The sequence below is a fragment of the Passer domesticus genome, chromosome 2, assembly GCF_036417665.1.
Source record: "Passer domesticus isolate bPasDom1 chromosome 2, bPasDom1.hap1, whole genome shotgun sequence".
In the NCBI taxonomy this organism is placed as follows: Eukaryota; Metazoa; Chordata; class Aves; order Passeriformes; family Passeridae; genus Passer; species Passer domesticus.
The window spans coordinates 123,250,424-123,265,284 of NC_087475.1; the positions used below are offsets into that span (position 1 = coordinate 123,250,424).

At 39.6% G+C, this 14,861-nt stretch overlaps 1 protein-coding gene across 2 annotated transcripts in view; it reads right to left on the bottom strand.

Annotated features, from left to right (window-relative positions):
* CD247 (CD247 molecule) overlaps positions 1-14,578 on the bottom strand; it is a 53,984-nt gene extending 39,406 nt beyond the window's left edge. The window contains exons 1-2 of one of the 2 annotated variants that reach the window (XM_064411060.1): positions 14,387-14,578; positions 8,358-8,658 (exon numbers count right to left, since the gene is read on the bottom strand). In XM_064411060.1, the coding sequence (XP_064267130.1) occupies positions 8,358-8,415 (58 nt within the window). In that variant the 5' untranslated portion in view covers positions 8,416-8,658; positions 14,387-14,578. The remainder of the gene's footprint in view (positions 1-8,357; positions 8,659-14,386) is intronic. The other variant, XM_064411068.1, reaches the window with a different exon arrangement.
* Positions 14,579-14,861: the final 283 nt, after the last annotated feature.

Consider the following 14,861-nt stretch of genomic DNA (forward strand, 5'->3'; position numbering starts at 1 on the left):
ACTAGATAAATTAAAGCTGCTTCTTCTAGAAAGAAGTAATTTTGTAAGAGAATATTGGGTTTTTTAAACGTTTGAGCCAAGGAGAAACACTTGGAGATGTGATCAGAATGGATCACATTTTGGAAATAAAAAAAAAAAGTCAATTAATGACCCCAGTAGGCACAACATTGAATATTTAATTATGTTTTAGGTAAACCACTTTGGAAAAAGAAAAGCAAAACTCTTGAAGATCTGTAGTTCTTTCCAAACTTTTGGGAGCAGATCATAATTCTGAAGTTACAAACATTCTTCATCAGAACTTTAGATCACAACAAGAGAGCCTCAAAAACATTACTCTCTCTTGCAAACTTGCTGTATAAAAAAAAAAAAAGCAGAAAATAGAAAATGTTGTGCTATTTCCAATAAAATGAGGAATAATTTTCTGGAGAAAAAGAAATATGGATTGTCAGCAAACTGTACTGAGCCTGATTTTTCAGCAGAAAACAGGGGCCATCTGCCAAAATTGGGGATGGTTTGGGCTTTCAGATCAGAGCATTTTACAACTCATCAGCAGTGAACGGCCACCCATCTGGGCCTGATCCACATGGAGCAGGATGCAGCTCTGTGCCATGGGAATCTGCACTCCCTGCACCACTCTGCCCATCTAGAACACGGGGTGTGGGTAGGCAAAGCTTCCACCACCTCCCTGCCCCAATGAAAATGAGAATGGGTCCTACTGAAAGCATAATTAAAACTAATTTTATCCAAGAGATTTTAGAGATATTATTTTCTTTCCTTTTTAGATGTGTATTCTGAGTGGCAAAATTCTAGGAAGCCTTTCTGGACAAATATAAGAAGCTCATTTTTTCTAAGTAACTGGAATGGTGTTTGACTTTCTGCTTGAAATCCAGATGGGTTAACCTTGTTTATCTTCTCTGGCTTGCTGGCTATAGTTATGCTCATAACACATGAACACTCAGCTTTACATTTAAAAGATCAATAGTTTCAAGAAGTTAAAAATTAGGCAATAAGTGAAGGGGTGTAGTGATTTCCCTTCCCTTCTCTGAAAGGTTTTCTCATTTGTTTTCACAAATTCTCTTTGAGATTACCACCTGCAAATATTTCGTTCTTCCATATCACTCATCAGAGAAACCCCTCAAAAAATTTAGGCAGAGAATTTACATGTCCTGAAAGAGACTGAAAGAACCAGAAGCCCTTTAGTAATGAAGATGTGACTGATAAATAAGTAGGAAAAAATCCTTCCCTCGTGTAAGCCTCCAGTTAATTGTCACATGGGTTACTTTGGTTGCATTGCATTTGTAACTCTTCAAATTCCAACAGACTATTAAGTGCTGAACCAATATTAATAGCAAGAAGTTTTTTCATTTCTGAGAAATATGAAAATTAAAAGTCATAACAAAAAAAATCAAAAAAGTACGCTTGCATTACTTCATACAGCACTGCCTCCCTATACTTTTCTTGAAAATTTTTTTATTACAAATTGCCTTAAGAGTTTCTAGTCCATGACTTAGACTTTCAGAATGAGTTCCCCTCTGGACACTAACTCAGGTATTTTACCTCTAGGCAAAAAATCATAAAACAACATAAAACAACAAATGAATCCTGAACATTAGCAGCAAGTTGTTAGAAAGAAATACATAGAATTTAAACAGCATTCTTCCAAAAACTATCTAAAGATTCTAATTTGATAGATGGATGACATTTTATGAACAGAGCAACCATTCTTGTAGTAATTCACAAGAATTATTTGTTTGCTTCTTAGAAACTGTCTTTAGGTAGAATTTTTTTTTTACCAGATACCAACAATATAGTATTCATCTCTGTCTGTATCCCATTCTCCTTCCCTTAGAGGATGATTATTAATCCAACTTGTAAGACTTATTCTATTTTTGCCATCTCCATAAATGCACCTGCATGCGTGCACATAGTGCTGCTGAAATTACTTTACTTACATTAAAGCCCAAAGTGATGGCATTATACAAATCTGCATCATGGAGAGAAAAAGGTCCATGAGAAAGAAGGAGAGGGTGAGGACTCCAAACTCCAGTAACACTTTCTTTCCTGGAGCTGGCTTCACATGGCTGGATGGGAAACTACATAAATGGCAACAACATAGAGTGGATAAAAACAGAAATAATTTCTGCTCCCAAAGACTTGATGTGGGGTTCCCTGACTGAAGCTTGCTGATATAAAAGTGAAGAAATTACCAAATGTGCAGCAATTTTATTTTATGTCTCAAAAATTATGATACGCACCACAATTTTCCTTTGCAAAGGTTTAAAATTCTGCTGTATTAATTGTGAGCCGCAAGATCCCAGCTCTCAGGGAATCCAATTTTCTTTTTTTTTTAAGCAGTAGTTTAAAAGTTTCAGCTATTTCTGAGTGACAAAATGAATATTTGATACCTAGGCATGCACAATATCCACCATTAGGAAGTTGAGTTTGCTGAGAGTATTTAAAAAGTGACATTATCAGCCTAGACCAAACTCTTACTTCAGACTGATCTGCTCAGAAGTAAAATACTGGATGTTCAATTTTTGTTTGAGCTGAATTTCTAGATGAATTAATTCAAAATAAATGTTTTGAAAACAAAGTACCTCATTAGTTTGAGTCCTGCTCCAAAATCCACATGCTCACATAACGAGCCCCGATTTGCTCCCACCCATCCAGTGGTCAGCACCTGGAGATTTTTCTGTTCTGTTTCCCCCAGGTCTCAGTTTGCTTTGTGAGGAGATGCACACCATGTGGAATGGGAATGGATTTACAACACACGCTGATGCGTTAAATATCTGGGAAGCATTTTTATAAATATTTGGCTCTGTTTATTTCACGTTTGGCTGTCACACAGACAACAGCAACACTCTAAGTGAAATTAATGCAAAACGCCCATGCTCTTGTCTGGAAGAAACTCACTATGAAATTTGGATGAACAACCAGGAAAAGGGATTTTTAGTTAGGTTAGTCTTCATTCAATGCCCAGCATATACTTACTTGAAATAAAACACCACCCAAATTAGTATTCCCTCATTAATTTCCTGGGTACTGCACCTTATCCTATTAGAAAAGTGTTTCAGACCATTACTCTGATGTAAATAATAAAATCTATTAATACATTTTTGTTATACAAACTTGGAGGGGTATTAGGAAAGCTTCTCCAAGTGTTCTCTGGGTCAAAGTGTTTCATGTGCTTTTCTTTTTCACGAGGAAACTATTTTTAGTGTTTGCAGCCACGAGGATTGCAGCATGTTATCACCGCCCCCAAAAAATAGCAATTGCCTTAAAAAAAAAGAAAAGACAATTCTATAGCTAGTTTTCTCTTTTATTTTTTCTGGAGCCATGCAGGCTTGCATTTCAATGTTAACTTGCAAGCTAGAAAATGTTACCAGGAAACTAGAAAAGTTTATTTGTGGTGAAAGTTAAGATTTTCACCTAAGACAGCAGCTTGAATTGCAGATAAATCATATACCGTGAGATTTCCTAAGAAAACCAAACAAAACAAAATAGCCCACAGGTATTGACAACTGCCCACCCTCTAGCCTTATTCAGTGTGTTCTGCTGCTGTTTATTCTATCATTTGTTGAAAATTTTCCAATTTTTTTCCCCTGTCAGCTTCCATTGAATTCTAATTCAGTATATATTTCAACTCCGCATTATCTGAGTTTTCAGAGGATTGTATTATCATTGTGGATTCTCCTTCACTTAAAAAATACAACAAACTGAAAAGAATGGTTTGCCAGTCGGACAGAGTCAGGATAAAGGTGAAGTTTTCACTACGGATAGATCTCACAAAAGAAATAGGCCAGATAGTACAGGCATTTCCTCAGGCTCCACAAGCACATATTTAACATACTGCCATATACCAAAGCACAGAACGATGGAAAAGTCCAGAGCTGCTGTTCTTGTAAGACTTAACAGATATATATATAATAAATGATTGAGAACAAAATACACAACGGGCTTCTAAAGGTTGATGGTTTATTCCTAGGGAACTTGTAGGACTTTAAATATTTCCAATCTACATGGTTCAAAAATTGAGGTGGCTTCTATCACTTAAGCAGAACTTGCACACACCAGTGCTTGTGACCTCTGAGGCTGAGAAACTAGTTGGTTTCTACTTCTATTTTTCATAGTTATATTGGCAAAGGACTGAAAAAAATCTAGCTTCCACAAAGATGGATGTACCCACTGTCTGCGGCTGAACACAAGTATTTTTCTGTTTTCCAAGGCTTGTGTGTTTGGGTGAATGGATCGAAGAACTGCAAACCAAGATTTTCATTTGCCTGCACATTTTATCTGTTACATTTGAAGTTATAAATCAAAGGACAGAGTGGAGATAAATGTTTTCATTGCTTTTCTGAAAAAAAAAAACCAAACAAAAACCAAAAATTTGCTTTGGACTGTCATAACTTAAAAGCTAAAAATACTATATACTTAAAGGACCAGAGCTTAAGTTAATTAAGAAAAAAATATTCACTCTCAGTCTCAAATATTACCTTAGACAACATCACAAATCAGAAAAATCTGCAAAATTTCATCTTCTCATAGACTTAGAATAGCATAAATTGTTCTCTTAACACTACAAAAATCAGCGATGAAACTTAAATTTATCTGTTGACCAAAGTCAGCAGAAGAGTGAAAAGTCAACAATACGCTTATGAGTTTAACACACACACACGGAGAAAGTAAATACCTTTAGCAGAATACACATTTTAAATATTTTTAAGAAGTTGCATCTTCCATTCATGCCATCTAAAAATATCCTCTCTTTTCTTGCCAGAATAGCTGGTGCATCATAAATGCGTACATACAATATAGACACCCAGATAGATGATTAGCTAGAAAAGGGGAGGAGAAGTCGATGGTTGTCTGCAATTGTGAAAAAAAAAATTTTTTTTTTCTTTATTTTTGAAAGGGAATTTGGTTAGAATTTGGAAATAGTTCGGAAATTACCCATATTTCCTAATGTAAATATGCAAGGAAAAAAAAAAATTTACTTCTCATGCTAGTCACCATTCAAAGTCTGTGTGAACAACAGAAAATGGTTGTCAAAAACATTCCTCACATGAACATTCATTTACACATCAAATTCTTGTCCCTTTAAGCTGCTAGTGAACCTCCCTTTTTAACTCCACTTCGGCTTTTTATCCACATGGTCTTAAGAAGGACACACAGAGGAAAAATATAAATATATTTTGCAGATAGCCTTCTGTATTTTGTATATTCTTCCCATCTAGTGCACATGAAAAAACCAAAAGGAATGCGATCATTAATTTGTTACTTCACTGATTAGGAATTCTGCTTGGAAGGGTTAAGCTAGAAAGCACTTACTCTGTAACAAGCATTACAGAATTGAACACAGCACTGCAAGGGCTCGACAAATGTCCCTTCACAAAGAAAGGCTACATTGCCTACATTTTGTTCCATGCTGCCAGTTCATAGGGTTTTTTCCATGAATTATTAATGAATCATTGTGAACAGGCAGGAGAAATAAAAGAAATAAAACATGTAAAATTAAGCCTTTAAATTTTTTCCCCCTAGGTGTAACAAGAACGCAGCTCGGAGAACTTGACAGCGCATAAGGACACGGGGATGGTATCAAAAATATCTGAATATACTTGTAAACAACTCCTGGTTTACAAATCTTGTCATTTGCAGAGCAGCTAAATCATCTGATGAGAGGGAAGGAAAGAATTAATGCTAAGACCTATTACCTGTCTAAAAAAAGCTGATGGCATCATGGCAGCCCAACGGGCCAGAGATAGAGATATGCAGAGCAGAAAAACAGTGTGGAAATGAGTTGTGCAAGTAACATCTGCTAAGACCAACACTGCTGTAGTTTCCACAGAGTTAGCTAAAAACGGGGCACTGTCCAGTTCCATTTAATAGACAATTCTGAGAAAAGTGTCTCCGTATAGAAGTGTAGAACAGGGGAGGGCTGTTCTTAAATTCTTGCACATGCATTTACATACGCGCATGTAGCACGTGTTTGTATAAATCAAATCATCATCTTGTCAGCCTTAAAAAAAATAGGGGGGCAACTCTACAGTATTGCTCACAGGACTATTTTATTGCTATCAAATACTGTCATACTTCTGAGCAAAGGCTGTGCCAACTGTATGAAGGTTTTTGCTATTTTAGTTGTGGTATTCAGGTACGAGTCTTCTAATATTCTTGTCTCAACAAAAAACATGACTAACAAAGTCATCTGCTCAGAATTAAAATTATTACTTTTCATGGACTTTTTAACAGAGGCGTTATAGGAGGACCTCAGCTAGATTTCCAGATGTGCACTTCTGTGCCTTTGAAGAGGGAAAATAAAGAAAATTAAACCTGTACCATGTATAAATGTGTATTTGAAAATGTGAGATGCTTCCCTCTGTAACTGCTCAAAGGCCAAATTTGAGCATTCTGAAATTTGCAGTTTGGTGTCAATAAATTCCAAGTCTGCATCAGAATTCATGGCCCATCTCTAGAATTACTTTAAAACATTTTTTTCCTCATACCTGATATATTTACTTCAGAACTCAAAGATCAAAAAGAAAAGCCTTGCAAGTTCCTCAGTGCTAATCTGGGTGGCATCTTTCAGCTGCCCTTTTAAAGAATAAGCACTAACACTTTATAGTGAAGTGAAATTAACTCACTGTGAAGAGGTATGCAGCTTACTGAACCTGTACTGAATCTGTCTGAGCTTGTTTCATGAAAAAATTAAAAGTTCATTACCCTAGAAATCCTTCTAGAAGTGAACTCTGGAAAAGCTTGAGAACACTCCAGGCAACAAAATATTTCTGCTCACAGCTCTGAGCTGAAAAACCCAACTGCTTGGTCTCATCATTGAACAAAATTCATGACAGATCTTACATTTTCGGTTTTGACTATTCGGTATCCATAATGTGGCAACAATTCCACAAGTTGTGATTGATATTTCTTCTATTTTACCTACACTCGTTGGCTAAATGCTTCTATACTTGAAATTATTACAGGTATCCAATCAAAAATACTTCCCCTGAAATCCACAGGCAGCCACCTCCAAATCAGTGACAACAATATCCAGTTCAAAACTTGAACCATTTATTCTTTGTGAGTGTGAACACCCTAAGAGCTTTGCATCAGAGACCTCTGCAAGTTGCATCTCATATTTTTCAAAGTTTTTCTGCTGAAAATGCACAAATAGGAGCCTGAACTACAGACATTGTGTGACAGGTTAAAAGGGAGGAAATGTAAAAAGACAGTTTTGCAGATGGATTTTGACTTAAAGTAACTTCCATACTTTTGCAGCTTTACATGCATCTGTGGATACAGAGCAAGGCACAAAATACGAGAAGTATACTAAAGTAGAGGATCATTTTTGGGTATCAGAAAGTGACAGAGGCCCCAGGGGCTGAAGGGAGGACAAACACAAATCGTAGCCTGCCACAGAGCATAAAACCTCCCTCAAAACCCTCCTGAAAGAAAAACCTCACAAATCACCAGGACTGGTTCCATAGCATTAGAAAGCAGTAAAACTCTCCTCTCATCCCCAGAAAACTTTCTAACAAAAATGTCTGTGGCAGTCACCCAAGCTCTTGAGGAGGCTGGGTTTAAGTACAGCCAGGATACTCATGGAGGGAAAGAAATCTTCCAGAGGATTTGGCTCTAATGCGTGCTCAAATGTGGCCTGTAGTACATTCAGACCTCGCCTGAGGCCTTTTCCAGACGTAAATTTTGTTGCCCTTTTGATCTACTATGCTCCTAAAAAGTAAGCTCCTCCTTCTCAAACTTAACGTGAATTTGGAAGATCTGTACACAGCAAAGCTGCTCTGCTCGGTGCCCAGGCCTGGGCACCATGCAAATAAATAACATAGGAAGAAATGACTTCATTTTGTGCTGGGTCTGGTGCAGAGGAGCAGAAGGCAGGGACGTGAGGGGAAGGGCTCTGTCTTTTTGTCACCACCTGTGCCCCATTTCCCGCCTGCCGGCTCTGCTGTGGGCCACAAACCCGCAGCCCAACGCCATGAGAAGCCTCTCCCATGCAGGTTACTCCGAGTGACAACTTTCCCATCACTGCCTCAAACCTCCCCTTTGGAATCGCAGGGAAAGCGGCCCAGGAGAGGCCTCAGAGCTTTGTTTAGTTACTGTTCAGCTGTGGCTGAACAGTAGGAGAAGGGCCCCTCCTCCCATCCTTCCAGAGGGGCTCTTTACCCCAGGCCAGTTCAACACAGCAAGTCCCTCTCCTCCTTCAGAGGGGGCAGACATGGCTGAGGTGCTCACACAGACACCGCCTGCGACCAAAATGGTGGCGAATCCACCACAGAAACGCCGCACCCTTTCCTCAAAAGAGCTTCAGAGGAACCCCTCGCAAACCCAAAGCCCGCCTTTACCTGTGGCTGGGAGCTGGGCCTGCAGGCTGGCAAGGATGGCGATCCTCCTCCACTTCATCTTGCCAGGCCAGACAGCGCTGGGGATGGGAGAGAGGAAGAAGAAGAAGGAGAAGAAGAAGAGGCAGCTCCTCCACAGGCTGTGCTGGTGTGTGGCCGCCACAGGAAGAGGCTCGCCTCCTATGAGGGCTTTCGGAGTCCACCTGCCGGCTTCCTCTGCCTTCACAGCCTCCGAGTGAGGGCTGGGGTTTGCCTTCTTGGTATTGATGTTTGGGGTTTCCTTTGTTATTCATCCTCTTCCTCTCTGCAAGATGGTTTTCAGTGAGTTGGGGTTTTTTTCCACTTTGTCTGGTGGTTCCTAGATCATCCCCACTCGGCGGCTGCTGGTCTCTGTTTCTGGTATCAAATTTGACCTGACTTCAAAAAGGGGTTTATGCAGCTATTCCCAGTGTGCAGCACAGGGCATAAATAGAAATTTAAAACTCTAAGTTATAGTCACTTTTGAACAACATAGTTGTCTAAACTCATAACTATATAAATCTCATTTCTAACTCCCGCTTTGCAAGAAATCTCACATTATTGTACTCTTTTTGAGTGCGGGCAAATAAAAATTTTCACTTTTTAATTAATAAAAGAAAGCTCACTTTAGACAACTGTGAATTAGAAAAACTTGAAAACATAGCTTAGATTAACCTAATGGCTTAAAGTTCAGCCTCATCAAAATACATCTGGCTCAACAGATCACTGAATGTTTAATGTTTACAACAGTAATACTAATAATGCACTTGAGGATCAGAGCTCAGGCTGGGAGGAAGTACAAGCATCTCAATGCAAATTTTTTTTTCTCCTGTCTGTAATTATTAGAAAATAAACAGGAATGTGCATCCCCAGGAGGTTCAGAAACAGGTGATAAAAGTTTCCCTAAAATATGGTGGGATGAGAGTTATTGTGCACACAAAAAGCAAGGCTTTTGAAGGCAAAGTAAATTGAAGTTCTTGGAAGAAATTCTTCACCTTGCTGTCTGGAGTAATAAAGGCTAATACATGGAAAAAACTGTCTTTTCCTTTAATTGAATAATTATATATTGTGCCAGTCAATACCAAAAGTACTAGACACTAGTAGTAGTGTAGCACCAGGTGCAATAGTGCAGCATCCCCTTCTGAGGTACCCAGGCAGTGCTTCTGAGTCTCTGCTCTCTCCCAGCCCTGGGAAGGGTTTTCTTTGTGGCTCTTCTACCCCAAAACCTCCAAGAAAAGGCTGGAGATGGGCTCTGACACCACCAGGCAGAGAGCAGAGCACAGCCCAGGAGAGCTGCCATGCACTGAGCCTGAACGAGGTGTCATTAGCCCCAGAAATGGCTGTGCTCAGGTACATGTTCTATATTCCAGTGGAAGCTGGATAAAGCCTTTTCTGTCCACATCTCTGTGTGACAGAAGATTGGCTGAAACAAGGAATTAGTGAGCAGAAAAAAGACCCCTGCTCTCACTGCTGGCTGCCTCAATCTCACTGATGCCTTATCCAAAAGCTGAAATATCATCCTAGTTATTGATATTTTTGGGTAACGGTGTTTCCAGAGAAGCAGATGGCACTGCTCATCACTATTCGACTGACCTCTGTCTCCTCCTGTTATTGATCATAGCTTCTCCCTCCGGCAGAAAGGCAGCAAATTATCACTTTGAATAAAGAGCTGAGGCCAAAGGTAAGGAAAAGAAATGAAGAGCTGTGTGAGAAAGAGAGATTAATAGCAACAGTAGGCACACTGGGAGAACAGCAGTTGGGCCAGTGTGTTTTGATGTCTAGATAGGGAAAGGTCAGAGAAATTGAGTATATGGACTTCACTTGGAAGAGTGGGTAGAGTTGGAAAAAGGCTTTGCATGACAGTGCCCCTAGAAATTCCCACCTCCCCATCCCTCAGCTTTTGAACCAAGGCAAGCTTATCATTATCCAAATATAATCAAAGTATACAGAAGAGCACTCATGTTTGTATTATAGATTATTCTCACAACAAGCGTGGTGTGGGAGAGATGCAAATCACATGCAGACAAGCAGTAGAGGAAAAGATAAAGGGGAAGTGGTCTCCTCTCTAGGAAAATGTTTTTCAGTGTTCATAAGGTTTGCAATTCTACCACGAGGAATGGTTTGTTTAGCGTGTCACCTTCTTTTCAGCCTTTCTAGTCTTTGTACCTCCAGGAGCTACACAGCACTGTAAAAACTTCAGCACCTCCTGCCCACGTTGTGCATTGGCCAATGTTGCAAATGCACTTCTACCAACAGTTTAAACCATACTGATGTTTCAGTTTACTCACTTCAGTCAGATTGTCAGGACTTTGTTAACCCTGGACTAGAAATGAATGCCAACCCTCGTTCAGCTGAACCAGCAGCAATTCTTCTCAATACAGACAAGGCCACAGCGGAAATATAAAACCCTTCCTGCTGTGTTAAGAAAAGCTCTCAGCTAAACTTGACTCTTCATCTAAACATATGGGTGGAGGGAAGTACATTTTCAAGAATTACCTGCACTGGGAAGACTGTAATATTTGATCTGTGGTTCCTGAAACAGAATGGGTCAGGGAACTGAAGTGGTCCCCAAGTACAACTCAGTGTGTTTAATGCTGGTTAAGGTGCAGCTCATTATCCGTAAGGATAAGGTCTTTCATAAAGTAGTCAAGGCATACATTCAACTGGTTCTGTGCATCCATATGCCATCCTTTCTCTGGACACAAAAAATCCTGGAACAGCTCTAATGCAAGGGGCTGATTCATTCCCAGAAGCATTCCCTTTTCACGCTTACTGGTTATGCTTTGACTGTACTATAAAAAAAAAAAAGCAGCGGGGTTTGCAGTTTTACAGGAAATAAATGAAAACTAAAAAAAAAAAAAAAAAAAAAAAAACAAACCCACACCACAGTCAAGCTGAGGATTAAAAAAATATATATAACTACACACTGCCCTCTGGCTCCTGTATTGCTACCACAGAGATATGCCTGTAATCATCACTGCAGACTGCTGGGATTGAGAACAGGTCGGTTATCAGGAGCTCTCCTAAGCCTATTTGATACAGTTAACACTTGCAGGCAAAATTAATTCCTACATCACCTGATGGAGGAGCTGGCCGACTTCAGAGATGTGAGAATCCAGACAGACTGCAGAGCCTTGCCCCTGGTCCAGCAGGGAGTGACGCTTGCAGTGCCATAATTAACTCAACAAGTATTAAAAACGTTTCTGAGATGTTCACACAAAGATAATGGGTGTTAAAAAAAGCAACAATTTTCACTGGTGAGCAAGCTGTAGCTTCCAGCCAGGCATGCCACTCAGACTAAGACAGTGAAAAGAAATGGTCTGCTGTTTATAGTGTATAAGCCCACAATTTTTATTGATAAAATGCTGGAGACTGACAGTCCTACACTGCTTCACTGCATCTCAATGCACTGTAGTGCCTTACAGTGCAGCTTCGATTTGCTATAATTGGGTTCAACTGTGCTAATCCCCTTGGAATGCAGCAATTAATACTTATTTAGTGGTAATGGCTGCATTCCAAGAGGATTAGTCCCTGCCCTGCACTTTTGCCAGCAAATGGAGAGCTGGAAAGAAGACAGTGTCTAACCACAGGTCTTGCTTTGCAGCTCCCAACAGGGAAGGAGAAGGAGTTGTTCTTGCTACAACTGCTCCCCTTTGTGTATGAAAATACTGCTTTTCCAAGGAAAGCCCACCTGACTGCCACTACTCCTTGCAGCTGCATCGAGCAAATAGAAACCCTGACACGTGCAACAAGAAAAAAAAACCCTAACCAAACATAAAAAGGGACACCTGTGCAGGACCACAAAGACAAATACAGCCAGAAGGGCATGTTTCCTATGGGAGATTATAAACAGGCCCTGGTACAATGCAAAAACATATTTCTATTCATTATTTCAGGGATTTTGTGACTGGCAGTTTCCTTTTTCCTGCTACGGTCTTAAAATCTTCAGTGCAACAGGGCTTATGGAAACCTATAAAGGAGTTGTTAGGTGAAAGTTAAAATGCACCCTCTTTGAATGCTCAATTTTGAGACTACTGAATCTGTAATACCCAATTTTTCCCTCCCCAGTGACACCTTTATGATCTGCTCTGGATTTTGTTGTTGTTAATGCACTCAAGAGACCACTGCTTATATCATATTTTAAGGAGAAGGAACAGTGCTTCTTTTCTTTTCAGTTACTCAAGCTACTCTCTCTGGCATCATCAACAACCCTGTTAATTGCAGGTGAATTTCCCCAATTACATTGCAGCATATGTAGAGAAATTCTGTGACTTTTTCGCTACCCACATGCTTGAAATGCTCTTTTTAATTATAGAACACCTTCAGTATTTTCTTGCATGGCTGTACAGAACATAACTTATCAGGTTATGTCTTTTATAAATATAAAAATATTGTGAGGTTTTTTAAGGTCTGTGGCAAGTATCTACTTCTCCTTTATTCTCCTCCCCTCTTTACCCCTAGCACACACCTCTTCTGCATGTTTGAAATGCTCACCTGAGGAAAAACTTAATTAACTGAAATTCACTTAAGCATTTAAAACAAATAAAAAATCCAATTCATACTTGATTAGCAACCGTTTTTTGGCTAAAAGACAACAGGAAATTAGTGTGCAATGTTCCTATAATCATACAATGCAGGGTTTGTGCAACTATTTCTCTTTCTTATCTCTAAACAATTGCCACCTTTCAATCTAGAAAGTTACCTGTTAACACTGGAAGATGTTTAACAGGTTCCATTGGCATAAAAACATTATAGAAACAAAAATGATCTTCAATGTTTTCACATAAATATATATGCTTAGATATTAAATTACATGCTATTTCTTGACTCTTTGTGTCCCTTTGCACACACACTCCCTCTGTTTGGTTTTGTCAAATTACTCTCTGCTTGTAGCAATCACAGATTTATTAAAAAAGCCTTAAAATTAATTACTCACGGATTAAAAACAAGTAATCTTATTCTTCAAATAAAGCATTCCTGTCATCTAAGGGTATCAAGATGAGTTACAAATATTTTACATGAGTGCTACAAACTGGTATCTATATTTTTATAGGTAAGGGGAAGGGAAAAGTAATCACGCAAAGTAAATTTACAATCTGAGTCAGTGACAGCAGCAAAAATAACATGAAGTGGTTCTAGACCTGTGTGGATACACTGACAATACTACCGAGGTCAAGGCAGAGACTCTCCTCTTTCCACAAGACCCACAGCAGCTGTTGGGCCCACCACCAGAAATGTGGCATCTCTTTTGTTTAAACTGGAGAAATTCTATGCAAAACTAAGCCAAGCAGCTGCAGGAATCAGAAGCAAATAGTAATGGGGAATTTCTGAGGCTTTTAAATGTAGGATTTTAAGAGCTAGAGGAAGAAAATAACTCAGAATCATCATTACAGCAACCAGGTTCTTTGATTAAAGCCTACCATCCCCTAAACAATACAGAATTGCAGCCTTTCTGGTACTAACTGCATACCTGGTCACACTCAACCAGAATACTCCAGCTCTACAATCAGCACAACTAATGAAGCTCAAATTTTCAAAACATGGCTGTTGTACCTTTCATATACATGAACTGGGGCTTGTTTCCTCACCCCAGCTCACAGTTGTCACGACATTTATAGGAGCTTGCTAGCTTTGAGGTCAGACTTCCCATTTCGAATCTGAATCCAACAAAGTAAAAACAAATCTGACAAACCCAGAAATGTTACCTAAGCTTCATTTCCACAGAAAACCAAGCTGTGAAGAACATTAACCCCTACACCCAGAATTAATACAGCCTAATCTTTTTACACAGCAATTCAACCTAGAAACTCTGAGGAAGCCTCTAGACACAGAAGTTAAGTCAAAAAGCCCTGAGAAGAACTGCAAGAGGTTTGCATAAGAAACTCAAGGGCTTAGCTCCCTAGCAGAGAAAATACAATTATTAGAGAGAACCAAGGATGCTCCACCCAAGCAGAGGAGCTGGCAAGGAGGGCAGGGCAGTGCTCTCAACCCCAAAATAAGCAGCCCTACAGTACCTGGTGAAGAACAGATGTTGGGTGACAGCAACCAGAGTCAGCCACACTCCAGTCAGGTTTAAGGCCAAGACAGTGGGACTGAGCAAGCAATAAGAGCCTGATCTCTAACACAGCCCTCGTGGAAAAAGAGGCTTCAGGCTTTTCCCAGCTCTGCCTCATCACCCAAACACCTGCACATCACCGGGGCAGCCCAAACCAGTGGAGAGCAGCCTGGGGCACCTGAAGAACCCAAGATTAATTAGCTGTTGGAAATTACAAATCAGAGTCAAGTGGTTTAATTCAACTCATAACAAGCCTAAGCAGAAGCATGGTCACACTAATGTATCCCCTCTCTCTGGATTTGACAGAAATAAACATTGTTGAGTCTGGAGCCGGCTGCTCCCAGTCGATGTTCTGAGGCATTCTATACCTGTCTCCATTTCCTTTACTAGAGTTACTTAATTTAAAAACCTTTAAATCATTTTCATGGATATTA